Genomic DNA, 26940 nt, shown 5'->3' with positions numbered 1-26940 from the left:
CTGATCCAACATGGCTTCTCTTATGTTCTTCTGTGACACAGAGTGTTGGACTGGATGGGCCACTGGCCTGATCCAACAGGGCTTCTCTTATGTTCTTAACAGTGGGAGGGCTTCTAGTGTCCTGGCCCCACTGATGGACCTTCTGATGGCACCTGGTGCTTTGGCCACTGTGTGACACAGAGTGTTGGACTGGAGGGGCCATTGGCCTGATCCAACATGGCTTCTCTTATGTTCTTCTGTGACACAGAGTGTTGGACTGGATGGGCCATTGGCCTGATCCAACAGGGCTTCTCTTATGTTCAAAATTTATCACCCTCACAATACCACTTAAGTGTTTATTTTTCTATTAGGAGCAAGCCAGTCCTGAACTTCTTCTCTAACCAGATGCAAAGGTCTTCTGAATTTTGCTGGTAAAATGCTCTCTGCAAAAAAAGAAACGAAAAAGGCAAGGCAGGGAACTTCTTTTGGGCAGCCAGATGACAGAGCAGACACAAGCCTTAATGCTGCCTGGGGTTCCAGAGACCCGCCTTGCAGCCATCAGAGTGAGTGACGCCTTTGCATGACAAGCTGACTTTGTTGCTCGGGCTGCAGAACAAACATTCCTCCTCCCCAGATGCAATCAGTTTCTCTGTTGCCCTTGAATGGCCCCTAAATGTTCTGGAAGGATTTCCAAAGCTTGCAATGCACACTTAAAAGATATCCCATGTAATTCTTGGAAGACCACCATGGTCCTCCTGAAGGAATCTATTTGTCCTATTGGGACATTCAGACTAGCAGGAGGCTCTTGATTGGTGCAGGGCAGCCGAGATTTGGATCCAGCTGTCCATTCTTCCCAAGTCCCCAAGCTCCGTTCTTATAGTCCCAGGCAGGACTTCCCCAGCTCTTGTTGACTGTTCATGAGATTTCCCTTGTGCTGTGTCTCTAAGGTCAAACACTCAACCCCCATTTCTAGATTGGGGAGGAAAGGACTGCTTGTGGGAACATCACCCTCCAAGATCCAGATCCATTGATTTTGCGTGGATCGGCCGGGAGTCGCTGCAACGGGACAGAGAGTGCTTGTCTCTTTGGTCCTCTCTGTGAACATCTTCTGGGACATCATGGAGGAGGAGGGAGGGAGAGGTGCTGGCTAGACTTCTCAGCCCTCGGGGGAGAGGGCTGAACAAAGAGGCCCTGTGGTACCATAGAGTTTTCCCTCCCAAAGTGCTAGAGTGCCTGTGAAAACCATAGAGTTTTCCTGGACACTCCTAAAGTGGCCAATGTGTGATGTCGCCAGCACAATGATGTCACTCGGAGTGATGTCATAGCACTGGCAATGTCCAGGGAAGATCCCTCTGCCAGTCTAATGTGGGCCAGTGGGTTGGGAACCTCCAAAGTGGGAGAAGTCCTGCCTAACTTGTGTGACCAAAAAAGAGAATCACGGCAAACCAGAAAAGAAAAAAACAGAAGCAAACGCTACCGTGAATTCCAGCCTCAATACCAATAATATAAACTTAGTCCACTTTAAATAAATATTTCATGTATTCATTTTAAACACGTACAAAATTTTTTTGGAAAACTTTTGTATAAATAAGGAACGGTAGCACCAAAACATGTCCCTCTTTATCTCACAACACACAGTCGTAACTTCCTTGGGAAGGTCTCGGTGCGGTAAATGATGTTCAATCCGTTCAAAGTCTTTGAGAATATGCAGACCGCAATCCATCAGGCCGTGCAGCCAGTCAGTCCGCAGTACAACAGGTTTGTACTAATTTTCCTGTTTCGCTTTTAGCTTTTTCAGGCTTCAGATACTCTGTGATTCGCTATTGAGCAAAATTGTTGGCGTTCTTACCCATGACTAAGAATCTGTATCTAAAGCTTGAAACAGCTAAAAGCGAAAAAGGAAAATTAGTACAAACCTGTTGTACTGTGAACTGACCGGCTGCACAGCCTGACGGATTGCGGGCTGCATATTCTCAAAGACTTTGAATGGATCGAACATCATTTACCGCACCGAGACCTTCCCAAGGAAGTTACGACTGTGTGTTGTGAGATAAAGAGGGACATGTTTGGTGCTACCGTTCCTTATTTATACAAAAGTTTTCCGGAAAATTTTTGTACTTGTTTAAAATGAATATATGAACTATTTCTTTAAAGTGGTCCAGGAAACTGGCAGCCGTATTTCCATAAAGGGCCTGTATTGTTTGACTCAAGGCTCCGTGGGAAGCAGATTTCCTCATAGGGCAGCCGAAGGCAAGTTCGCCAGCTGCCCAGACGTGCTTTGAGCACTTTGGTAATCCACTTTAAGTCAATTTGACAGCCAGAGCCTGAACTGTTAGGGATTTCTGTTTGAAATTCTATTTCTTTATCTCAAACTGTGCGATGGATCACTGGATCAAATAACCATTGAGAGGCATTTAACATGAAAGCAAAAAACATATTTATTTCTGCAGGGAAAGGGTCCTGGGAGGTGAAAATAACAAACACTATAGAAGTACATCCTCACACTAGAAGACCACGTGCTTAATGGAAGACCACTTCCTCCTTCTTGAACTCTCTGCCTGACCAAAGGAAGTCACCTGACTAACTGACCAAAGAGACAAAACAGGTTTTCCTGCTTCTAGACCTTGATTGACAGCAGTCAGTATCTTCTTCCCAGGTCATGCAGACAATAGGGAATCGGGCACAGTGTTAACCCTATAATGACTGGAACTTTAGAACATTGCAAAGCACATACACAACAGATACCTATTTCCAACATGAACTACCTTCTTTCCTTTTATGTCGAAATGCCCCGCAGGGGTCGTTCCCTTTAAAGGAAACCGCACACCTTCCGTCTCCTTTTTGGCTGGCGAGGGTGCCCTGGCCGCAGCCTTCAGGTCAACCTTACATCAACACACAGGCCTGCTGGTGCTACTGATCACCGGATTGGGCAGGTGGGGAAGGGATGTTAAGGTGAGGTCCAAATGAGGCCCCCCCCCCATCACACACAAACACACACACACACACGTTGTGGTGACCATTGACACGGTTGTGTATGCGGATCACAGCGAAGACTGTATAGGGGTTCCTGCCTGGCTCATTGGAGCTATAAGAACAGAGCTTGGGACTCGGGAACAATAGACAGCAGGATCCAAATCCCGGCTGCCTTGCACCAATCACGAGCCCCCTGCTGGTTTGAATGACCCAATAGCGTGCTTGCGCGAGAACCCTGAGTTGTATATAGTTGGCCCCATTGGCCCAGTTCCTCAGTCTTGAAGTGCAGCCTACCTAATGCTGTATCTAATAAAGAGCTGCCAGATTGCCTCTTCAATGCATCAAGCCCACTATATCAGGGGTGGCCAACGGTAGCTCTCCAGATGTTCTTTTGCCTACAACTCCCATCAGCCCCAGCCAGCATGGCCAATGGCTGGGGCTGATGGGAGTTGCAGGCAAAAAACATCTGGAGAGCTACCGTTGGCCACCCCTGCACCATGTTATAGACACCTATCAGGGTTTTGTAGCTCTAGGGCACTTGTGGAAGCCACATGCCTCCGGATTGCTCCAGCTTGCAAACCCAGGATCTTCGTGGCTTCCTTCCTTTAAGTCTTCCTTATTTCCAGGTTCTTCTTGTCCTGCTGCTTTCGATTTTTCCTACTACGGTTGTCTCTTCCAGTAAGCCTTGCTCAGAATGTCCACACAATATCGGTCCTCAAGAAGAAGAAGAAGATGATATTGGATTTATATCCCGCCCTCCACTCCGAAGAGTCTCAGAGCGGCTCACAATCTCCTTTATCTTCCTCCCCCACAACAGACACCCTGTGAGGTGGGTGGGGCTGAGAGAGCTCTTACAGCAGCTGCCCTTTCAAGGACAACCTCTGCCAGGGCTATGGCTAACCCAAGGCCATTCCAGCAGGTGCAAGTGGAGGAGTGGGGAATCAAACCCGGTTCTCCACACACTTAACCACTACACCAAACTGGCTCTCAAGCAGCTCTTTGCTTCCTCTCCTGCATCGGGCTTGTTGAAAAGAGGCAGGCAACCACCCCATTGCTTGGAGTTTGTGGGGTAGGCAGGGAAGAAAGGGCCCCAAAGCATTATGGGTAGGTCCCTGAATTTGGACAGCTGCTTGCTGGGTTCATGGGCATCCTTCCTTCACACCCTCCCACTTGACACCGTGGAAATCGGCTGTCCCTCGTGCAACTGCTTTTTGCACCACGTTTTAAAAGTATCTGGGTGTGCAAATAACAGCAGCACAACAGCCAGGGCAGAGAAGTTCACCTTGCAGAAGGATCCAAATTTCCTGTCTGCATTCCTTGACTCAAACTCAGCAGCTGTTCTCTCCTTGCTTTGTTGTTCCTGTAGCTCTCTGAGAAGCACAGGATCCCACCATGGCATAGGGTGGCTGCTCCCTAGTCGGGGGCAGGGGATCCTTCCGTTTGGAGGCCTTTCCCCCGCTTCAGGGTCATCAGGAAGCGGTGAGGGGCAAGGGAGGGAAATGTCTGCTGGGCAGTCCGTCATTCCCTATGCAGAGCGATTCCCATAAGGTATAATGGGGAATTGATCCGTGGGTATCTGGGGCGCTGGGGAGGAGGCTGTCTTTTGAGGTAGAGGCACCAAATGTTCAGCATAGCATTCAGTGCTTCTCCTCAAAATGCCCTCCAAGTTTCAAAAGGATTGGACCAGGGGGTCCCATTCTATGAGCCCCCCCCCCCCAAAAGTGCCCCTATTCTTCATTATTTCCAATGGAGGGAAGGCCTTTCAAAGGTGTGCAGTCCCTTTAAATGTGATGGCCAGAACTCCCTTTGGAGTTCAATGAGGCTTGTCCCATCCTTGCTCCTGGCTCCACCCCCAAAGTCTCCAGATATTTCTTAGATTGGACTTGGCAACCTTACCGTGGCAGCAACAACCCAAAGGATTTCTGTCCAAAGCAAGAGAAAAGAGCAAGAATCTTGGAAAACTAACTCTGCGTAACTCACAAAAACTCCTCCCCTGCCACAAATTTCGTTAGTCTTTAAGTTTCTCCTGCACTCTTTGTTATGTATTGAAATCTAACATGGCCACCCATCTTGATCTATGCCCGACACAAAGCTGCAGAATTCAAAGGGAAGTGTGACACCCATAACTACAAACTAAATTCAAGGGACTACACTGTTATGGTCTCACAGTAGGGTTGGCAATCCCCAGGTGGGGGAGAGAATCCACCGGTTTGGAGGCCCTCCCACCGCTTCAAGGGAGGGAAATGTCAGCTGGACTCTCCATTATTCACTAAGGAGATACATTTCCATTGGATATAATGGAGAATTGATCCATGGTTATCTGTGGCTCTGGGGGGCTGTTTTTTGAGTTAGAAGCACCACATTTGCAGTATAGTATCTGGTGCCTCTCCTCAAAACACCCTCCAAGTTTCAAAAGAATTGGACCAGGGGGTCCAATTCTATGAGCCCCCCAAATAAGGTGCCCCTATCCTTCATTCTTTCCAATGGAAGGAAGGCATTTAAAAGGTGTGCAACCCCTTTAAATGTGATGGCCAGAACTCCCTTTGGAGTTCAATTATGCTTGTCACACCCTTGCTCCTGGCTCCACCCCCAATGTCTCCTGGCTCCACCCCCAATGTCCCCTGGCTTTACCCCCAAAGTCTCCTGGCTCCACCCCCAAAGTCTCCTGGCTCCACCCCCAAAGTCCACAGCTATTTCTTGAATTGGACTTGGCAACCCTATCTGACAGAGAGCAGCCCCTCTCCCTCTCTTTAGTGTTGCATTCAGATAATGACTCCACTTTGGAGGCCCAAAGCAAGCAACAAGCTTTATTGCATAATCCACTACAAAAAACCTTGCCTGTTACAATGACCAGAGCCTTCCGGGAAGGCATGCCTGCAGCCTTTGATTAATGAGTGAACAGCAAAGTCAAAAAGATAAGCAGGGCCAGAGCAAAGACCACTTCAAGGGAACCTCCAAGGTTTAGAACACAGTCTGGGTTTTTGCAAGCAGATAAGATGCAAAGAGGAAGGAATATCCCTTTGTCACACTTGCAGTAGGGAGGAGCACAGCAGAACTACTAACAAGGCGAGGGGGTGATTCCATTCCTTGCCTGAAGCCCCCCAACACACCTGCTCCACATGTGGGTACAGCTGCGAACCTGAGTGAGTTGTGTGAAGTGTGGTGGTTGCAGTTCTCCAAAGCCCCTTTGTCACACCTCTGCCCCCCCCCAACCCCATGTGCTCCCAAAGTCTTGCATGCGCAGCTGAAGAGAGCATTGCCGCGTTGGGAAGAGAGCTCTCCGGGCTGGACTTCCGCTCAGCGGGGGACCATGCACATCTGGTACATGGGGACAATATTGGCAAAGCCGCTCTCCAGTGGAGTCGTGTCGATGTCCTCCGGGGGCACAAGGGGCTTCAGCCGGAAGCTCTGGAGGATGGTGGTGAAGAAGAGGAAGAGCTCCATGCGGGCCAAGGCCTCCCCCAGGCAGATCCGCTTCCCTGCAGCGAGAGAGGAGGAGAACCAGCCGGGAGGGGCCATCAGCAAAGAAGAGCACAGCCCCTTTGTCCTCCACGAGACAGCAGGGTCATCCCGTCAGGATTCCCTTTCTGGAGATGCACCCATCCTGTATGATTTCACCAGGACTACCATAAACGACTCCTGCAATTCCTCAGTCCTTGCGCTGCACGAGGGCCATTAGCATTTCCCTTTGGCCTTTCTTGAACTGAGAGTTATCTTATCAAGCAGGAGTGAGCTTTCCTGTGCTGCCTCCGGCTTCTACCGTTCATTTTATTCATTTAAAATATTTATTAGCTGCCTTTCTCCCTTGTGGAACTCAGGGTGGCTGACAATATAGATAAAACGTTATAAAAAAACCAACTGAAACCACAATTATGAAAGCCATAAAAAGTCACAATGTAAACACTTCGGTTAGGACTGCCAATAAGAAAAAGCTAAATCAATCAGCGTTTAGTCCTGCCTCCTTGACAATGTGGATGTTGCATCATCATGGGGCTGCCACCAAAAAGGCCCTGCCTTGTGTGTCCACCAAGACAAGACTCTTTGATTGACGGACCTCTCCCTGTGATCATAATTCCCAAGCTGGAATGCCTGGGAGAAGATGATTCTTCAGGTGCCCCAATCTCAAGCCATGTTGAGCTTTAAAGGTCAGAACCACCTTGATTTGGGCTCAGGAAGGGATCAGTCACCAGTGTATTTGCTGTACTGTCAGGGTCACATGCTCCCAATAGCTGACTCAGACCAGTAGTCCCCCCTCAGCATTCTGCATTACCTACAGCCCCCAAACAGTCTTCAAGGGTAGCCCCAAGAAGAGCGCATCACAGTAGTCCAGTCCAAGCGTAACTAAGGGGCAACCTCAGGAGAGCCCCCAAAGACCAGCCTGCCCTGTGTTGTCCCTTGCTCTAAGGCCCCTCTCAAATGCAGACATACTTGGAGCAGCTCAGGGCCCAGCCAAACCTTTCCATTTTGGTGTTTTGAGTGGGCACATTATGTGACCAGATGTTTCTCTTTCAGCACCTTCGTGCTGGAAAATCAGTTTATCAATATTAATAACTGAAAGCCCCCGTGCAAAAAAGAGAAGACTGCCAGTCCAGGCTGAGATGGAATTCCCTCCTGCAAGAGACCTCCAGAGAGTTCACCGCCATGTTACACGCCCCCCCCGCCTCGGTGGTCTTCCCCCTTTGCGAGAGAGCCTTTGGCTTACCTGAGGAGAAGGGCACAAACGCATCACTTTTCTTGAAGCTTCCGTTCGCATCCAGGAAGTTTTCTGGGTTGAATTGCCTTGGGTTTTTAAATTTCTTGGGGTCATTCAAGACGGTGCTGAGTACTGGATAGACTTCAGTTCCCTGGGAAAAAGAAATTTGGAGGCCAACATTTCAGGGTTTCAGAATATAAGAACATAAGAGAAGTCATGTTGGATCAGGCGAATGGCCCCTCCAGTCCAGCACTCTGAGTCACAGAAGAACATAAGAGAAGCCATGTTGGATCAGGCCAATGGCCCACCCAGTCCAACACTCTGTGTCACAGAAGAACATAAGAGAAGCCCTGTTGGATCAGGCCAGTGACCCATCCACTCCAACACTCTGTGTCACAGAAGAACATAAGAGAATCCATGTTGGATCAGGCCAGTGGCCCATCCACTCCAACACTCTGTGTCACAGAAGAACATAAGAGAAGCCATGTTGGATCAGGCCAATGGCCCCTCCAGTCCAACACTCTGTGTCACACAATGGCCAATATGTGTGTGTGTGTGTATATATACACATACACACACATATACACACATACAGACAGATAGACACACACACATATATATATGTACTGTGGCTAATAGCCACTGATGGACCTCTGCTCCATATTTTTTCCAAGCCCCTCTTGAAGGTGGCTATGCTTGTAGCCGCCACCACCTCCTGTGGCAGTGAATTCCACATGTTAATCACCCTTTCGGTGAAGAAGGACTTCCTTTTGTCCGTTCTAACCCGACTGCTCAGCAATTTCACTGAATGCCCACGAGTTCTTGTATTGTGAGAAAGGGAGAAAAGTGCTTCTTTCTCTACTTTCTCCATCCCATGCATTATCTTGTCAACCTCTATCATGTCACCCCGCAGTCGACATTTCTCCAAGCTAAAGAGCCCCAAGCGTTTTAACCTTTCTTCATGAGGAAAGTGTTCCAAACCTTGGATCATTCTAGTTGCCCTTTTCTGCACTTTTCCCAACGCTATCATATCCTTTTTGAGGTGCGGTGACCAGAACTGCACACAGTGTTCAGGATTTCTGATACAACTTCGGTATCAGAGGAAGAAAGATGGAGGGGTGAACCCCACACTCTCGTCCCTCAGGAGGCTGCCAGTTTCTCCTCCCTCCCCTTTTTTGGTGGAGGTGGGGGTTGCTGTCATCTCATCTGACATGGCAACCCCATCGATGTTTCAAGGCTAGAGACATTCCGGGGTGTTTTGCCATGGCCTGCCTCTGCATAGAAACTCCAGAGGATTTCTTCGGTACTTTCCCATCCAAGTATTAACTTCAGCAAGTCTAACTCAGATAATATCTGGGGACTTTGGGGGTGGAGCCAGGAGACTTTCCCTAAAATAAATAAATAAATAAAAACACGGCAGTGCAGTTCCCATGAACACAGTCTTCATTTCCTCATCCAAGCAGCTGCATATCATCTCCCTCTCTCTCAATCACACACACACACAGAAGCAAAAATAAAAGAGTTTGCAATCCCACACTCGTTTGGGCTCACTGGGGCAATGTACTCAAGAGTTGGTGAACTTCCAATACCACAAGGAAACCAAAGGTTCACGTTTACTCTTTACTATGCAAACGACCTCTGAAAAGCTTGTGCAAACAAGGGAGGGTCTGGGCAACTCTCACAGCTACTAGGCGCAGCCACATTGTTCTGCCTGCTCACCCCGCCCCCCCTTTGGCCTTAAAGACACAGACACACCATCTTTAAAGGAAGCCTTTGCAAGCTTTCTCCAGACGTTCTGAAGAGGAAAGGCACAAGGTAGCTGTGGGGGCGGAGCTTCCCCCACTGGCCAGCTGACTGGGGGTGGGAAGGAGCCTGGGAGAGTCACTGCGACCTGGGGATTGGCGAGCCTAACTCCAGCTGACTCTGCTTAGTTTCTATGATCTAATGAGATCAAGCCAGCCTGGGCCATCCAGGTCACAGCAAGAAACAAGCAGACGTGGTTTGCCCTTGCCTGCCTCTGCATACAACCCTGGACTTCCCCACACTCCCTAGCCCAGCACCCACCAGGACCAGCCCCTCGTAGCTTCCACGTTCTGAGGAGATCAGGCCAGCCTGCACTATCTGGGTCAGCGCACCTCCGTGCTTCAGCTATGGGTTTCTGCAGAGGTTATGGTGGGAGCCATAGAGGCCGCTGACCCCCTGGACTCCCACTCAATGGGACTCTCCCCGCTGGTCACGGGGTATCCGGGAATGTCACATGACTGGCTCAGCTGGCCTGCAGAAACATCCTGAGGGTGTGGTCTTTGCTTGGGCCTGAAGTAGACAGAGGGTGTGGGCTTTGGAGGGTGTGGTCTTTGGTTGGGCCCAAAGTAGGCAGAGGGTGTGGTCTTTGGAGGGTGTGGTCTTTGCTTGAGCTGGAAGTAGGCAGAGGGTGTGGTCTTTGGAGGGTGTGGTCTTTGGTTAGGCCCAAAGTAGGCAGAGGGTGTGGTCTTTGGAGGGTGTGGTCTTTGCTTGGGCCTGAAGTAGACAGAGGGTGTGGGCTTTGGAGGGTGTGGTCTTTGGTTGGGCCCAAAGTAGGCAGAGGTTGTGGTCTTTGGAGGGTGTGGTCTCTGCTTGAGCTGGAAGTAGGCAGAGGGTGTGGTCTTTGGAGGGTGTGGTCTTTGGTTGGGCCCAAAGTAGGCAGAGGGTGTGGTCTTCAGAGGGTGTGGTCTTTGGTTGGGCCGGAAGTAGGCAGAGAAGAAGAATGGAAAATCTGTCCCTGAAGGGGGAAGGAAGTATGAAGTGAAGGAGCCATATCTGCTGGCCACACATTCAAGAAACATTGCTAATATTTCAAGACACAAATACACACACACACATGCACCTTGCACTCTTCCACCCCTCCCAGGCTTACCTTTGGGATGATGTATCCTCTGAACTCAGTGTCTTTGATTACCATGTGGGGCACATCCATGGGGATGAGGTCGCTCACTCTCTGCACTTCGTGGATGACGGCATCGGTGTAGGGCATCTGGTTCCGGTCTTCGATGTTCGGGGCCCGGTTCTGGCCAATCACACGGTCTATTTCCTCCTGCATCTTTGCTGTGGAGACATAGCAGCGTTCATTGCCTTTGCCTCCTCACTTTCCCCCGCCCATGGACCCAGGGCAGAGGAGGAAACCCTGCCCTGAAAACAGATGACATCTTGAAAGTATTTGGAACTGGGAGGTGGATTTTAAAATTCTGCTTAATGGAGCCTCTCCCTGCAGACCCAGGTAGCCATCTCAGTGTGCCATCTTATCAAGGCTTTTTATGAGCAGGAATGAAATTCCGGCTGGCTTGGTGTCAGGGTGTGTGGCCTAAGATGCAAATGAGTTCTTGCTGGGGTTTCTCTGCACAAAAAGCCCTACACCTTATCACCTGCTTTCTAAAACCAAAAACGGAAAAGCTCCAAGGATCTCGACTTAAGGGGATGAGGCATTTGGATCTAGAGGCGGCCAGTGTGGTGGTCAGAGGACTGGGGGACAGCCAAGTTCACATCCTCCTTCAGCCATGACGTTCCTTGAGCAAGTTATTCTCTCTTAGCCTGACCTACCTCAAAGGGTTGTTGTGAGGGGGAAACGGGGGTGAGAACCACAAAAACTGCCTGAGATACTGGGGATACAAAGGAGCTGAGAACAAATTCAGCCTGGAAGAACATGTGACCGATAGAAATGTGATAGATTTTCCCCCTCCCCAATTCACAAAATACTGGCAATGAATCTCTCCCACATGCTTGCACTCTGTGATTCATGCACAGCTTACAGTGCCCGTATAGCTGACTGGCACCTCCTCCGTGTGCCAAGGCAGCTTGTCTCCGAATGCCAGGGGCTGGCTTTGGCCTTCCTGCCCTGCTCTCTCATTCCCCAAACCTGGCCAGCCCTGCCAGTAAGCAATCTAGGTGATTGCCTAGGGTGCTGGCCTTCTGGGGGTGCCAAATTGGGCATCCCCTCATGTGACTCACTGAGGTTATCAGTGCAAGGGGGGGGGCACCAGAAGTTAGCCTCGCCTAGGGTGCCAGCCAGCCTAAGCCAGACCTTTCTCCAGAGGCATTTCATTGGCAGCTGTTGGAAATGGGACTTGGACTCAAGAGTCCTCTGATGGGGCCCACTTGCAAATTATCTCAGAGTCGGATAGAGTTGCCAAGTCCAATTCAAGAAATATCTGGGGACTTCGGGGGTGGAGCCAGGAGACTTTGGGGGTGGGGCCAAGATCAAGGCTGTGACAAGCATAATTGAACTCCAAAGGGCGTTCTGGCCATCATATTTAAAGGGACGGCACACCTTTTCAATGCCTTCCTTCCATAGGAAATAATTAAGGATAGGGGCACCTTCTTTGGGGGCTCATAGAATTGGATCCCCTGGTCCAATCTTTTTGAAACTTGGGGGGTATTTTGGGGAGAGGCACTAGATGCTATACTGAAAATTTGGTGCCTCTACCCCAAAAAACAGGCTCCCCCCAGAGCCCCAGATACTCGTGGATCAATTCTCCATGATTTTCTATGGGAATAAATCTCCATAGGAAATAATAGAGTTCCCAGCAGACATTTCCCTCCCCTCCCCCCGCTTTCTGATGAACCTGAAGCGGGGGAGGGTCTCCAAACCAGGGGATCCCCTGCCCCCACCTGGAGATTGGAAACCCTAGAGTCGGAGCACCCGCCCCGCCACCCACGGCCCCCACTGCAGCCTGCGGGCACTTTCCCAAAAGCCCCTTTGACAAAGCTGCGGGGGAGAGGCTGCCAGCAGCAGCCGCACCAGGCAAACTGGGCAAAGAGTGGCTCAGTTACTGGCTTCCCATGAAGGCTGGGAAGGCTGCAAGCAGGGGGGAAACCGGGAGCGGGGAGCCAGCCTAAGGCCCCTAAAGTTGTGGGAGCCCCTAGTCTCCAGAGAGACTCCGAGGGGGTGTTTGGATACCGCCAGGTCTCCCTGCCATACCTAGAAACTGGGGGTTTTTCATCAGGAGCAGGAAGCCGTATCTCAGGGTGGAGCTGACTGTCTCTGTCCCAGCAAAGAAGAGGTTGAGGGTGGTGAGCTCCAAATTCTTGATGTTGAATTCGCTGCCGGGGTTGTTTTTTTCCTGAAGGCAAACAGGAGTAGGAACAGAAGATCATTAGGACATTTGCTGGCTATCTGGTTTTGTTTTGCTTTGTTTTTTCCAGCTCACGGTGGGAGTGGAGGCGTGAGTTAAGTCCAGTGTTCCTGCTAAGCTGTCCAAGCATAATAAATTTGCAGCAGATAGCTGAAAAAAGAAGATGCTTTATGAAGTCAGCCCAGATTTTTGGCTCAGTGCAGAGCAATGATATTCCTGAAGGAAGCTCCTGCAGAACACTTCTGCACCCAGTCCAAAGCCCCTTCCCTTCCCTTTCTCACCAGAAAGGATCACCCCCTCCCTTTTTGTCTGGAGCAAAGGGCTGGTGCTCTAGCCTGGTTTTTCTGCATCTCTAGAACAAGAACGGTGCAGGAGGAGAGGGGTTGGTTTGACCTGACCAGAAAAGGCATTGGAAATGGGGAAAGAATAGGGTTGCCAAGTCCAATTCAAGAAATATCTGGGGACTTTGGGGGTGGAGCCAGGAGACTTTGGGGGTGGAGCCAGGAGCAAAGGCGTAACAAGCATAACTGAACTCCAAGGAAGTTCTGGCCATCACATTTAAAGGGACGGCACACCTTTTAAAATGCCTTCCTTCCATAGGAAATAATGAAGGATAGGGGCACCTTCTTTTGGGGCTCATAGAATTGGACCCCCTGGTCCAATCTTTTTGAAACTTCGGGGGTATTTTGGGGAGAGGCACTAGATGCTATACTGAAAATTTGGTGCTTCTACCTCAAAAAACAGCCCCCCCAGAGCCCCTGATACCTGCAGATCAATTCCCCATCATTCTCTATGAGAATCATTCATGGAGGTGCATGATGGCTGTGGGGGCAGGGCTTCCCCCGCCGGCCAGCTGGCTGGGGGAGGGGGGAAGCCTGTAAAACCGGGGGATCCCCTGCTGGGACCTGGGGATTGGGAAGCCTAGGAAAGAAGCAGGAGCGGGGAAAGAGACCGGGCAGGAGAAGTTATGCCAGCTTGCAGTCTCCTGTATTGCAACTACTGTGCCTCCAAACAGAAGAGGCAAAGAGCAAGCAAAAGATAATAACCCAGTACACAAATACTGCCTTTGAAAAATTAAGAAATGCAAGGTGGCATTATTTATCCTTTGTGATGTTCTCGTCAATTTAGCAGAACTTTGCTAAAATTTTAGAAGAGCTCTTTGACCACGGTGGAAGCATTTCAGTTATCGTAATAATCTTCTAAAAAACTAAATGTATGTACAGTCAAAAGTAGGCTCACCCACAACTTTAATGCTAGCAGATCTTTTGGCTCACGGAGAAGAATTTTTGCTCACAACGCTTCGCTGCTTAAAGAGAACATTGGTAATGTTCAGTTGTTGCTGTTGCTGTGTGTGTTTGTGTGTAGGCTTGCCAAGCCCCAGGTCCCAGCAGGGGTTCTTCTGCTTTCCCAGGTTCCTTCCCACCCCCAGTCAGCTGGCTGGCAGCAGGGGGGGGGGAAGCCCAGCCCCCAGAGGACCATGTGCCTTTTGCCCTCCGGAGGCTTCAGTCTCCCATTGGAAAGGCTTCCTCTTGGGATGGTGTGTCTGTGTTACTTGGAAGAAGTCGGCAGCAACTCATGAGTACAGAGGCCAATCCCTCCCTTCAGAGTCGCCAGAAATGGGGGTAGGGGGGTGGGGGAGGGAAGTCTGCTGGGCACTTCGTTATTCCCTATGTGGAGATCGATTCTCATAGGGTATAATGGGGAATTGATCTGGAGGTTTTGGGTGCTCTGGGGGAGCTGTTTTTTGAGGTTGAGGCACCAAATTTTCAGTATAATATATACTGCCTCTAGTATAGTATCTAGTGCCTCTCCCCAAGTTTCAAAACCCTCCAAGTTTTAAAACGATTTGACCAGGGGGTCCAATTCTATGAGCCTCAATAGAAGGTGCCCCTATCCTTCATGATTTCCTATGGAAGGAAGACATTTAAAAAGGTGTGCTGTCCCTTTAAATGTGATGGCCAGAACTCCCTCGGAGTTCAATTATGCTTGTCACACCCTTGTTCCTGGCTCCGCCCCCAATGTCTCCTGGCTCCAAAGTCCCCAGGTATTTCTTGAATTGGACTTGGCAACCCTATTTGTGTGGGTGTGAAGTGCCACCCAGTCGCAGCCAAATCATGGTAACTCCGGCAAGGAGTTCTGGAGGCGAGTGAGAAGCAGAGGTGGTCAGCTATTCCCTTCCTTTGCAACGTCCTACTTGGTAGTCTCCCTTCCAAGCATAGACAGTGCTGAGCTTCTGAGATCTGGCACCACCACTCCACCTTCCCTCCAGTAATTGCAGGGATGCAAAAGAGGTAAAATGAGGGGGTTGGCCTACAAGCCACCATGGAGGGGAGCAATGTTCCCTCTAAGCTGCAGAGTCTTGTGAGCAAAATTTCTGCTTTGTGAGCAACCGGCATTAAAGTTGTAGACAAGTTGCACCTTTAAGACCAACTAAGTTTTATTCAGAATGTAAGCTTTCGTATGCTCTAAGCAGACTTCATCAGACAAAAATGGAATGGCAAGCAGTCCTTTTTCTATATTAAGGACTGCTTGCCATTCCATTTTTGTCTGTTGAAGTCTGCTTAGAGCACAGAATCATAGAATCATAGAGTTGGAAGGGACCTCTAGGGTCATCTAGTCCAACCCTCTGCACAATACAGGAAACTTACAAACACTTTCCCCTAAATTCACAGGATCTTCATTGCTGTCAGATGGCCATCTAGCTTCTGTTTGAAAACCTCCAAGGAAGGAGAGCCCACCACCTCCCAAGCAAGCCTTCCACTGAGGAATCGCTCTAACGGTCAGGAAGTTCTTCCTCATGTTGAGCCGGAAACTCTTTTGATTTAATTTCAACCCATTGGTTCTGGTCCTACCTTCCGGGGCCACAGAAAACAATTCCACACCATCCTCTATAGGACAGCCCTTAAGGTCCTTGAAGATGGTGATCCTATCACCTCTCAGCCGCCTCCTCTCCAGGCTAAACATCCCCAGCTCCTTCAACCTTTCCTCATAGGACTTGGTCTCCAGACCCCTCATCATCTTTGTCGCCCTCCTCTGGACCCATTCCAGCTTGTCTAGATCCTTCTTAAAGCGTGATGCCCAAAACTCAACATTACTCCTGATGAGGTCTTACCAGAGCAGAGAAAAGCGATACCATCACATCACGTGATCTGGACACTAGACTTCTGTTGATACAGCCCAAAATTGCATTTGCCTTTTTAGCCATCACATCACGTTGACTCACGTTCAGCGTACGGTCCACTAAGACCCCTAGATCCTTTTCGCAAATACTACTGCTAAGACAAGTCTCCCCCATCCTATAGCCATGCATTGGATTTTCCCTACCTAAATGCAGAACTGCACATTTATCCCTGTTAAAATTCATTTTATTGGTTTTAGCCCAGTTTCCCAGCCTGTCGAGGTCACCCTGCATATGAAAGCTGACATTCGGAATAAAAGTCTGTTGGTCTTCGACTTGTCTTCTGCTCTGTTCTCTTGCTTCAGACCAACACGGCTGCCCACTCGTCGCTGAAGTTGTGGGAAGGAAAGGTCCCCTGTGCAACACCAGTCGTTTCCGACTCTGGGGTGACGCTGCTTTCACAACGTTTTCACGGCAGACCTTTTTTACGGGGTGGTTTGCCATTGCCTTCCCCAGTTCTCTACATTTCCCCCCCAGCAAGCTGGGGACTCATCTGACCGACCTCGGAAGGATGAAAGGCTGAGCCAACCTGGAGCCGGCTACCTGAATCCAGCTTCCAGTGGAATCGAACTCGGGTCTTGAGCAGAGAGTTCAGACCACAGTACTGCTGCTTTACCACTCTGCGCCACGGGGCCACTGTTGAAGCTGTTAGCTGCTGCATAAATGATTGTGCTCTGGGGCCATTTTTCCTGAGCTAAGACAAAAAGGTGTGAGCTGGAGGCTAAAAATCTGTGAGCTAGCTCGCGCTAACTCAGCTGAGAGGGAGCACTAGAGAGAAGGCTTCCCTCCCATGCCTTCTCCAGCTCTGTGGCAGATGAAGAGGCTGGTGCCTCACCTCCCACCATGCCGGGGCAACCCACGTGGCCTCAGAACTCCAGGAAGGAGCTCCGTCTCTCCCAGACTTTTCTTTCCCATTTTGTTCTTCTTCAGGGAGAGGGATGTGGGGGAGCGGAAGTCTGCACCCCTTGAGCGCTTTTGATTCCTCCAGATGCGCAGAGCAGAGTGCCGTCCATAGGTCTGGCTCCCTTGTGCTAGTTTTGTGGTCTCTGGAGGGCCGAAGACATTGCTATGAGATAAAGTGAGGCTACCAGCTGTTGGGCTGACTTATCTTGGCTGAACTCAGAGAGAAGGGAAGGGGAGGGGAGAGGAGGGGCTGTGGCGCAGGGGTAGAGCCTCTGCTTGGCATGCGGAAGGTCTCAGGTTCAATCCCCGGCATCTCCAACTAAAGGACCAGACAGGAGATGATGGGAAAGACCTCAGCCTGAGACCCTGGAGATCCATGAAGTGGGGCTGTGGCTCAGTGGGCAGAGCCTCTGCTTGGCATGCAGAAAGTCTCAGGTTCAGTCCCCGGCATCTCAAATGTAAAGGACCAGGCAGGAGGTGATGGGAAAGACCTCAGCCTGAGACCCTGGAGAGCCATGAAGTGGGGCTGTGGCTCAGTGGGCAGAGCCTCTGCTTGGCATGCAGAAGGTCTCAGGTTCAATCCCGGGCATCTCCAGTGTAAAGGACCAGTCAATAAGTGATGGGAAAGACCCTTTTCTGCCTAGGACCCTGGAGATTCGCAGCAAACCTGAGTGGAAAATGCTGACCTTGGTGGACTAACCAAAGATCTGATTCCAAATAAATAGCTTCATTTTTGTTCATGGGTCTGTAGGGCTGCCGGTCTGAGGTTGGGAAATACCTGGAGATTTGGGGGTGGAGCCTGAGAAAGGCGTGGTTTGGGAAGGGGAGGGGCCTCAATGGGGCATAACGCCCTAGAGTCCAGCTTTCAAGGAAGCCATTTTCTCCTGGTGAACTGATCTCTATTGCCTGGAATTCCAGGAAACTGGCAACCCAATGTGAGTGTGTGTGGTTTCTCTCTCTCTCTCTCTCTCTCTCTCTCTGTGTGTGTGTGTGTGTTTACAGAGCAAGCTGGTTTCCCAGTGACTCATTTAAAATATTTGCTCTCCTGATCATAGGCTGTTTGCAAAAGTGATTTGCACAGCAAAGGTGCAAAGCTGCGTGTTGCCAGAAGCAGCTGAAAACATACTTCACGGCTGATAGCCAAGCCTCCAATCGCAATGTAAGCCACAGTATTTTAAAGGAGGAACTGCTGTTTTTCTTACTTGGCACGCCTTGGCGAGCTGTGAGTGCCAAGCCTTTTGTAAAAGCCACCACAGGCCACCTGTCGAAGCTGCTGAGTTTGCAACACAGCCTCTTGGGCAGCCTGAGAGCCTCTGCCAGTCCCTGTGAGGTCAGCCAGGCAGCCCCCGTCTGTGGGTACCTTTTCCATCTGGATGAGGAAGCAGTCGATGAAGTCCCGCGGGGAGTTGAGGTCTAAAGTGGCCTGGTTGTCCTTCACTCTCTTGGCGATGAAGCGTATCATGTCTTCCAAGATGTCGTAGATCTTGGTGTGGGGGCCGGGGAAGTACTTCAGGATGTTGGCATAGATGTCGTAGAACTGCAAGAGTGGGGAGGGGGGGAAGGAGCAGGTGACATGCAATTTATTTAATCTCAGAGTTGGAAGCGACCACCAGGGTCATCTAGTCCAATCCTCTTCCAACGCAGCTACAACTACACAACTATGATATCCCCAAGAAGTAGGTGCAGGGTGGGGGGAGGCTCGGGAGAGTTTACACCTGAGGCAGTAGTCACAAGGGAATAATTTGGCATTCGGTCAAAAAAAAAAGAAAAGCCTTAAACCCCCATTTGTGAACCTTCCCAGGCCACTGACTGGGCTTCTGTGGTACCATGGAATATTCACAAGCATTCCACCTTTGATGAGGAGAGCATGCCATCTTTTTTCTTAAGAGAAAAGCCTTGCAAAAGAGCCAGGAGCCAGAGAATCCGTGGGCTGTTGCTGGCAGACAAGAGGTGGAGGAACTCAGGACAGGGAGCCGGAGAGACAGGAGGGAAGAAAAGGAGGCCAGACAAGAAAGGCGGACGGGTTCCACACACACATTTGAAGTGGGTGGCAGATCTCTGCCAAGCGGCCTTTGGCCCCAGGAGGGGCAGCTCCAGTATCAGCCAGGAGATTCCTTCCACCCGCGGGCAGCTATTTTTTGGGGGGGCGGGGAGGCCCTACCTGGGCCCAAGCGGTGCTCATCTCCCGGAAGCTGTTATTCATCATCTCCATCAAAGCCTGGAATTCCTTGTCTTGGTAGTCAAAGCGGTTGCCAAAGACGATGGAGCAGATGACGTTGGAGACGGCACGGCTCAAGAAGAAGGTAGGATCAAAGGGCTTCGCTGGAAGAGGAAAAGGCAAGAGAACACTTGAACCCGTGAAGCTGCCTTCCGCTAAGTGAGACCCCCTCAGTCCGTCAAGGTCAGTCTTGTCTACTCAGACTGGCAGCTGCTCTCCAGGGTCTCAGGCAAAGAACGGTCTTTCCCATAATTTTTAACAGGAGATTCCAGAGACTGAACCTGCATATGAAGCAGATATTCTACCACTGAGCCACACTTGGGTTAGAAAGTCATTGTAAAGTATGCATTAAATTATCTTTCAATTCGTAAGTAATCAAATTTTATAGGTACCATCCCAATATCAACTAATCTGGATTTCTTCCATGTTGTTATGGGATGTGAATATCTTAACCAAAGTGCCTCGTGTATCAGATGTCAAACTTGAGCATAGTGGATGGCAGTTAAAAACAAGGTCAAGAGTTTTGCATTTTGCAGTGCTTTTAGAAGCAGAGATAGATAGATAGATAGATGATAGATAGATGATAGATAGATGATAGATAGATAGATAGATAGATAGATAGATAGATAGATAGATAGATAGATAGATAGATAGATAGATAGATAGATAGATTGATTCAGCGGGAGCTCATAAGAACATAAGAACATAAGAGAAGCCAATGTTGGATCAGGCCAGCGACCCATCCAGTCCAACACTCTGGGTCACACAGTGGCAAAAAATTTTATACATACACACACTGTGGCTAATAGCCACTGATGGACCTCTGTTCCATATTTTTATCTAAACCCCTCTTGAAGGTGGCTTTGAAGGTGCACTCACAGAAGTGCAGCTCCTGAACCTTTCTGAGGATCCCCTCCCCTCCTTCCCACCTTGCCCATTGAATAGTAGGTGCTGCTGCATAACAATCCCTGGATGAGCTCCACCACCTATTTTTTCTTCAAAACGATAGATAGACAGACAGACACACACACACACACACACACACGCAAGGTGGATTTCAGAGAGTGAGTCAATACAATCAACTGGAGGGGAGATTCACGGAACAACGCAATGAGGTTAGGTTTGTAGAACCAACCAGAAGACAGAACTGAAGCAAAGAATAAGTCTTAACATGTTGCAATAAATGATGCAATAATTACGTGGCAAGATCCCATTTACAGCAATTTGTTCACAGTATAGTCCCTAATAATTTATCCCAGTAACTTTATGAATCATTTTTGCGGGGCAGCAGCCCTGATACCTGCCTAGACCATCCCTGGGGAACAATTCAGTTTTGCATAGTCTGAGGAACGCCAGGCCTTCCTGCTAGACAGGAAATAGCCCTCTTGACTCAAGGAAGGGGGAAAGACCTGGACGCTTGGGAGGTGTTGGAGACGTCTGTGTTGAACTGGGTAATGAATGTGTGAGCTGCTGCAGCTGTTTTGCAGCTGGGCCCAGGTGGCAGCTTCTGCTCGTGCTCTCTGAGGCTGCTGAGCGGCCAGGAAACAGCACGAAGCCGCCACCTGCAGGGTGGGTGGGGGGCAGAATGGCTGCAGCCGCCCAGAAAGACCCTTCAAGGCCTGGGGGGACCCAGGACCTTGTCACATCTTCCTCAGTTGCTCCTCCGGCAGAAAATACCAGGCATTTAAAAATCTGTAACTTTCTTTCTTTATTTTCCCTGGGACACAGTGTGAGTCCAGTGGCACATTTTGTTTTGTTGCTCAGTCACACAGTCGAGTCCGACTCTTTGCGACCCCCTGGCCCAAGTTACGCCAGGCCCTCCTGTCTTCCGCCATCCTCCGAAGTCTGCTCAAATCCGTGTTTGTTACATCAGCAACGCTGTCCAGCCATCTCCACTTTTGCCGTCCCCTTCTTGTTTTGCCTTCTGCCTTTCCCAGTATCAGGGTCTTCTCCAGGGAGTGCTCCCTTCTCATTGGGTGGCCAAAGGATTTGAGCTTCAGCTTCAGCATCTGACTTTCCAGGGAACAGTCTGGGTTGATTTCCCTTAGCGCTGACTGGATCTTCTTGAAGTCCAAGGGACTCTCAAGAGTCTTCTCCAGCACCAGAGCTCGAAAGCATCTATTCTTCTGCGCTCGGCCTTCCTTATGGTCCAGCTCTCACAGCCATACATGACTACTGGGAATACCATCACTATACGGACTTTTGTTGGCAGGGTGATGTCTCTACTTTTTATTATACTGCCCAGGTTCGCCTTGCAGACCAACAAATTTCTGTTTCTGCTACAGGCTTTTGAGAAGTGGGCATTCACACAATAACTTATGCCCAGAATTAGTTATTGGTCTTAAAGGTCCCACTGGACTCACACTATGTTCCGCTGCTTCAGACCAATCTTGCTACCCACCTGAATTTATTTCCCCCAGGCAGCCAGTGAAAATACTGGACTGACTGGGTCAATACTGGACACTTGGTAACCCTGTCTCCATGGCTTCTGAGGTCTGCAGAAAGCAGCATTTAGACCCTGGGAGACAGAGAGTTGGCCAGAGCACCTGCAGATGTGTGCAGGGGTCATTTTGTAGAAAAATAGGTGGGGGAGCTCATCCAGGGATTGTTATGCAGCTGCACCTACTGTTCAATGGTCAAGGAGGTGGAATTCTCAGAAGGAGGAGGTGGAGGTGGAACTCTCAGAAGGAGGAGGTGGAGGTGGAAGTCTCAGAATGATTCAGAAACTGTGCTCCTGTGAGCTGCCACTGAATCTGAGGCCTGGAAGTGTGTGTGTGTGTGTATGTGTGTGCATAATCTCTTCCTCTCTCCCTCCCTCTCTCTTTTGGAAGATTTAATGGGGAGTGTTAGATCTGCTGTCCCAACAGGAGTGTCTCTGTGCACCCCCCCAGCTCCTCTGTGAATAACACGTCCAACCAAGGTGACCCAGTCTCTACTGTTCTCTCCTCCAAAGGAACCCATCTGGGCAAGCGCCACCCCAGAACTCCTCACCCAGGGGCCGTGGCTCACACAGGCTCTCACCATTAGTCTTTCGGAATTCCTCCAGCAGGAACTGAGCTTCTTCCTGGATCCTCTGCTCAATGGTTTTCTTCCCCATCCCGAAATTCCTCAAGACGGTGAGGGAGAACCGTCGCAGCTGCTTCCAGCGGTCCCCGTTGGCAAAGACCACACCTAGAGAAAAGGGGACATCAAGGCAGCCGGGACAGAAGCAAAAGGGCTTTCCTTGGGGAGGGGGGGAGGTCCAGATTGGGTGCCTCACCGTGTTCGTGGAAGGTTCGCTCCAAGGTAGGCATGGTCTTCCTCCCGCTGAATTCTTCCGCCTTGTCTACCAGGGCCTCCTTCACAGCCTCATGGCCGCACAAAATAACCACCGGGCGACTTCCAAAATAAACTGTGAACACGGGGCCGTATTTTTCACTTAGCTGGAGAAGAAACAAGAGCAGAGATTTCTTTTTCTTTTCTTTTCTTTTTTTTTAAGTGGAGCCATCTTTGTCTCCTGCTAACATTGCAAACCTCAGAAACTCAGTCCCTTGTCCCGGCTGCAAAGGCTGCTGGGGTCAATGCCTTTTGGAAGAGAGAGGAAGGCCAGGGGTAGTTGCCAACCTCCAGGCAGGAAAAAAACAACTTGTGATCACAGTTTATATTACTATTGTTTACCTGAAATGCTGTTAGCCGCCCTGAGCCTGCTTCGGCGGGGAGGGCGGGATATAAATAAAATTTTACATTACATTTTACATTACATTACATTACATTACATTACAGGAAATACAGACAAACAAAACACTGTGATACGCTGGCTAACACGTTTGGTAAAACTTTTTGCAATCAACATAAAAATCTTATCTCACATTATAGAGAAATATATCTTTATAATATGACAAGGAGAAGTCAGTCCTCATGATGTTACTACAAGCCTTGCGGGATTCACTGTTGGAGACAGGCTCCTTAGCAAGACGGCCTTTGGCTTGAGCCACCGAAGCATATGGGTCTCTTCTCAGGTGTCATGAACCATGCCACAGGTTGAGCCTGCTGTGAATGCTCTGCTCTGTGACTCAGAAACCCTGACCCATAGACTGAGAGATGGGCAGAGGACCCCAGATCTCACATTCCAGCCTTCGCAAGGTTTTTGGTCCCATTTTTCTGTATCAAACACTGGGCAAAATAGGGTTGCTAAGTCCAATTCAAGCAATATCTGGGGACTTTGGGGGTGGAGCCAGGAGACTTGTGGGTGGAGCCAGGAGACCTTGAGGGTGGAGCCGGAAGAAACGTTGTGGCAAGCGTGATTGAACTCCAAAGGGAGTTCTGGTCATCACATTTCAAGGGACTGCACACCTTTTAAATGCCTTCCCTCCACTGGAAATGATGAAGGATAGGGGCCCCTTCTTTGGGGGCTCATAGAATTGGACCCCCTGGTCCAATCCTTTTGAAACTTGGAGGGTGTTTTGAGGGGAGATACCAGATGCTATGCTGAAAATTCGGTACCTTTACTTCATAATACAGCTCCCCCAGAGCCACAGATATCCGTGGATCAGTTCTCCATAGGGAATAATGGAGCACACATTTCCCTCCCCCTTCCCCGCTTTCAAATGACCCTGAAGAAGAGGGGGGGCCCTCCAAACCGGGGGATCTCCTGCCCCCACCTGGGGATTGGCAACCCTAGTGCAAAACAGTATGGAAGTGAATAAGTTTCCTTTCCAGCAGTCTAAATTCGATTCCTGCCAACACTGACCAAGTATGTTGTGAGCGCGGACACTTCCCAGGAGAGTTCTGCAGCTGTGATACAGTGTCATGCACAATCATTGCAGCTAAGGCCAAAAGAAACAGATGGATACCTACAAAAACACCCAAAGAATTTCTAGGAAAAATGTTTCCTGTGTTGAAATACACAGCCGTTTTGTCGCCAAGGAAACACAACGTTTGAATCGAACACGGAGGTACTATTTAACTCTTTTCCCAAGGCCAGCCCTTCACAGAACAAGCACCTCCAGAGAAAACAGTGGCGAAGAAGCAATTTCAAGAACAGACCCTTGCAATCGACAGGTACCCGTTGGGGGGGGGGGGAGTTCCTATTAATTGCACATTCAAGTGAACCAATTAGTTGAGGACAGAGAAGGAAGAAAGGAAACGGACGGGGAAGGGGGGAAGGATAACACTTTCCAAGCTGGAGAAATCCATGAACCTGGAAAACTTGCTTAATATGGGGTCTAAGTTGAGTGAAATTGCTGGAGGGAGAAAGAACTGGCCGATTCTTTCCTGCCCTTTGTGACGGACAGAAGAAGAGGCAGAAGAGCTGCAGGCCAAGGAAGGAGGTGCCAAATGGAGACCCATTTTCCTCTGGCTGGAGGGAGACCAAGACAATCAGAGCAAGGTGCAGAGAGGCATGGGGTTGGTGTGGGATGTCTGGAAAGGGGTGGATAAATAAATCTATGGGGAGGAGATGCTGAAAGAAGGCAAAGGACAGAGTGAAGGGAAAGCGGCCGCCTGATAAGAATATAAGCAGAGCCCTGCTGGATCAGACCAGAGAGGCCGTCTAGTTGACAGACAGACAGACAATGTCTCCTAATGGCAAACTATATGTATGTTACATGTTAAAAGGTAAATTAGTTGGATGGGAAATCTGAGATATAAATACCTTCCTTTTGACCCAGGCTTAATACAGTATAGTCATTAACAGACATTCTCACATTTTGACATATTACTGTTTTATTGCTTTTGCATGCTCATGCTACTCAGATCAAGGGTTTGCTCTATTTGTTAATTTTACTGTTCTGTCATTGGATCTTAAATTTGTGCCAGTTTGCATTCTGAGCCACTGACCACCAGCTACGTGTGGCTTTGCTCACTGTACCGGATTCCTCGTCTGATGAAGTGTGCTTAGAGAGCACACGAAAGCTTACGTTCTGAATAAAACTGTTGGTCTTAAAGACAGATCCAAGCGGGCAGCCGTGTTGGTCTGAAGCAGTTGAACAAAGCAGGAGTCAAGTTGAACCTTTAAGACCAACCAAATTGTATTTAGAATGAACGCTTACATTCTAAATAAAAATTGGTTGGTCTTAAAGGTGAAACTTGACTCCTGTTTTGTTAGACAGACAGACATAACGTTTATTGGCATAACAGAAAAGAAATACAAGATCCAAAGGAACTTCAAAATAGGGCAGACAACCACAGTAATTTGCCAGCAAGGATCCTCTCTCACATAGCATTCAACCCGTTCCCCTGGAGGCGCAACAACAGGGCACGGAAGTTTTGGCCTTCCCCGATGTTCCCTCCTGGCTCTGGGATTCAGAGGTCCCCTTTATTCACCATGGCCAGCTGCCACAGATGGGCCTCTCCTCCATGAATGTATCTCATCCCCTTTTGAAGCTACCCATTCCTGGGGGCATCACTATGCCCCGTGGCAGCGAATTCCACACTTTAACCACTCGTTACATAAAGAAGCATTCCCTTTGGCCCAGCCTGAATCCTCCACCCATCAGCTTCCTTGGTTGCCCTAGGATATTGGAAGGAGGAGAAAAAGTTCTCTCTGTCCAGTCTGTCTACCCCAGGGGTGGCCACACTGAGGCTCGGGAGCCTCACACATATTGTGTGGCTCTCGAAGCCCCTGCTGCCTCATTGGCCAGCTTGGAGAAGGCATTTCTCTCTTTAAATAACTTCTCCAAGCCAATCTGGCTGGTGGCTTGGAGAATGCATTTAAAGTTAAAGTTGTTTTCCTTCCACCTCCACCTCCTCCCTCCCTCCCTCAGCTCTCAAACATCTAATGTTCATTCTATGTGGCTCTTACGTTAAGCACGTTTGGCCACCCCTGGTCTACCCCATGAATAATTTGGAAACCTCTGTCTTGTTCCCTTGCACAAATTTCCTCAATGCCCCCTGCATGGCCCGTTCCCGGGTTCTCTTCACTCACCTTGATCAGTGATTTGCAGGTTTCTGCTGCTTTGAGCTGCAGGAAATTCCCGATCAGAGGCAGGGGAGTGGGTCCAGGGGGCATCCTCCCATGGGAAGAGCTTTTCCTCTTGACCGTAATGACCACCAAGCAAATGGCCAGGATGACGGTGAGCGCACTCGCCAGCTCCATGGTGGACGTTGGGTCCCTGTCCTCCTCCTCCTCCTCTCCCCAATGTGGTGGCCCGACTCATTTTGCCAGGGCTCAACGTATTTATTCAGGCATCAGCTCAGCTCCTCCTCCCGGCGTTACGCAATAGCACCGGGCAAACATGTTGTGTGTTTAATCTTATAGACTCCTGCCAAATGTAATAGGCTCCTTCCTAGTTAATCAGTGTTGTGAATATTTAGTCCAGAGAAAAAAGTCCACATGCCCTTGCTGGCGAAGTGGATTCCTAAGGTGTTTCTTAGCCTTTTTTTCAGATTATTTCTCACAAAGTGATGGGGTGGGAGGGGCTCCGGCTGTAATCCTTTGATTAATCATATTTCTCAGATCTAGGACCAAAGCAGGGCAGGTAGTCGTGATTTGACAACGCTGGCTTGCAGAGCCCTCCTGAGGGTTGCTTCATTTGGACGGTTCTTGACTGGCCCCTCAGGTCGTGTCTTTCCAATCCCCTTTCTTGGAAGTCTAAAGCTCAGACACCGCCCTGACCTGGAGAGCCCAGACAAGCCCAGTCTCGTGAGATCTCGGAAGCTAAGCAGAGCTGACCGTGACAAGTACTTGGACGGGAGACCTCCTTGGAATACCAGCAGTTGGGAGGCAGAGACAGATTTATCCAGCCACCTCTCTGAATATCCTCCAGAACCCCTGTAGGGGTCAATCACCATGACCTTCAGGTGCAAACACAAAACACACACACACAAATTTAATTTAATTTCAACCCAGAAGGCAGGACCAGAACCAATGGGTTGAAATTCAATCAAAAGAGCCTCCAATGAGTCTCCAGAT

At 49.5% G+C, this 26940-nt stretch overlaps 2 protein-coding genes across 2 annotated transcripts in view; both read right to left on the bottom strand.

Annotated features, from left to right (window-relative positions):
* Positions 1–26940, bottom strand: part of LOC132586353 (cytochrome P450 2G1-like) — a 520878-nt gene that overhangs the window by 418267 nt on the left and 75671 nt on the right. The window lies entirely within an intron of this gene.
* On the bottom strand, positions 5746–26188 carry LOC132586358 (cytochrome P450 2G1-like). The gene is made up of 9 exons (XM_060258395.1): positions 25954–26188; positions 22309–22471; positions 22071–22220; positions 18993–19153; positions 18192–18368; positions 12597–12738; positions 10539–10726; positions 7655–7796; positions 5746–6431 (listed from the first exon to the last, which is right to left on the bottom strand). The coding sequence occupies exons 1-9, from the start codon at positions 26122–26124 to the stop codon at positions 6250–6252; spliced, it is 1476 nt and encodes a 491-aa protein (XP_060114378.1). The 5' UTR covers positions 26125–26188; the 3' UTR covers positions 5746–6249.

Source organism: Heteronotia binoei, chromosome 17 (assembly GCF_032191835.1).
Source record: "Heteronotia binoei isolate CCM8104 ecotype False Entrance Well chromosome 17, APGP_CSIRO_Hbin_v1, whole genome shotgun sequence".
NCBI classification, from domain to species: domain Eukaryota; kingdom Metazoa; phylum Chordata; class Lepidosauria; order Squamata; family Gekkonidae; genus Heteronotia; species Heteronotia binoei.
This window is presented reverse-complemented; position numbering and strand designations above follow the sequence as displayed.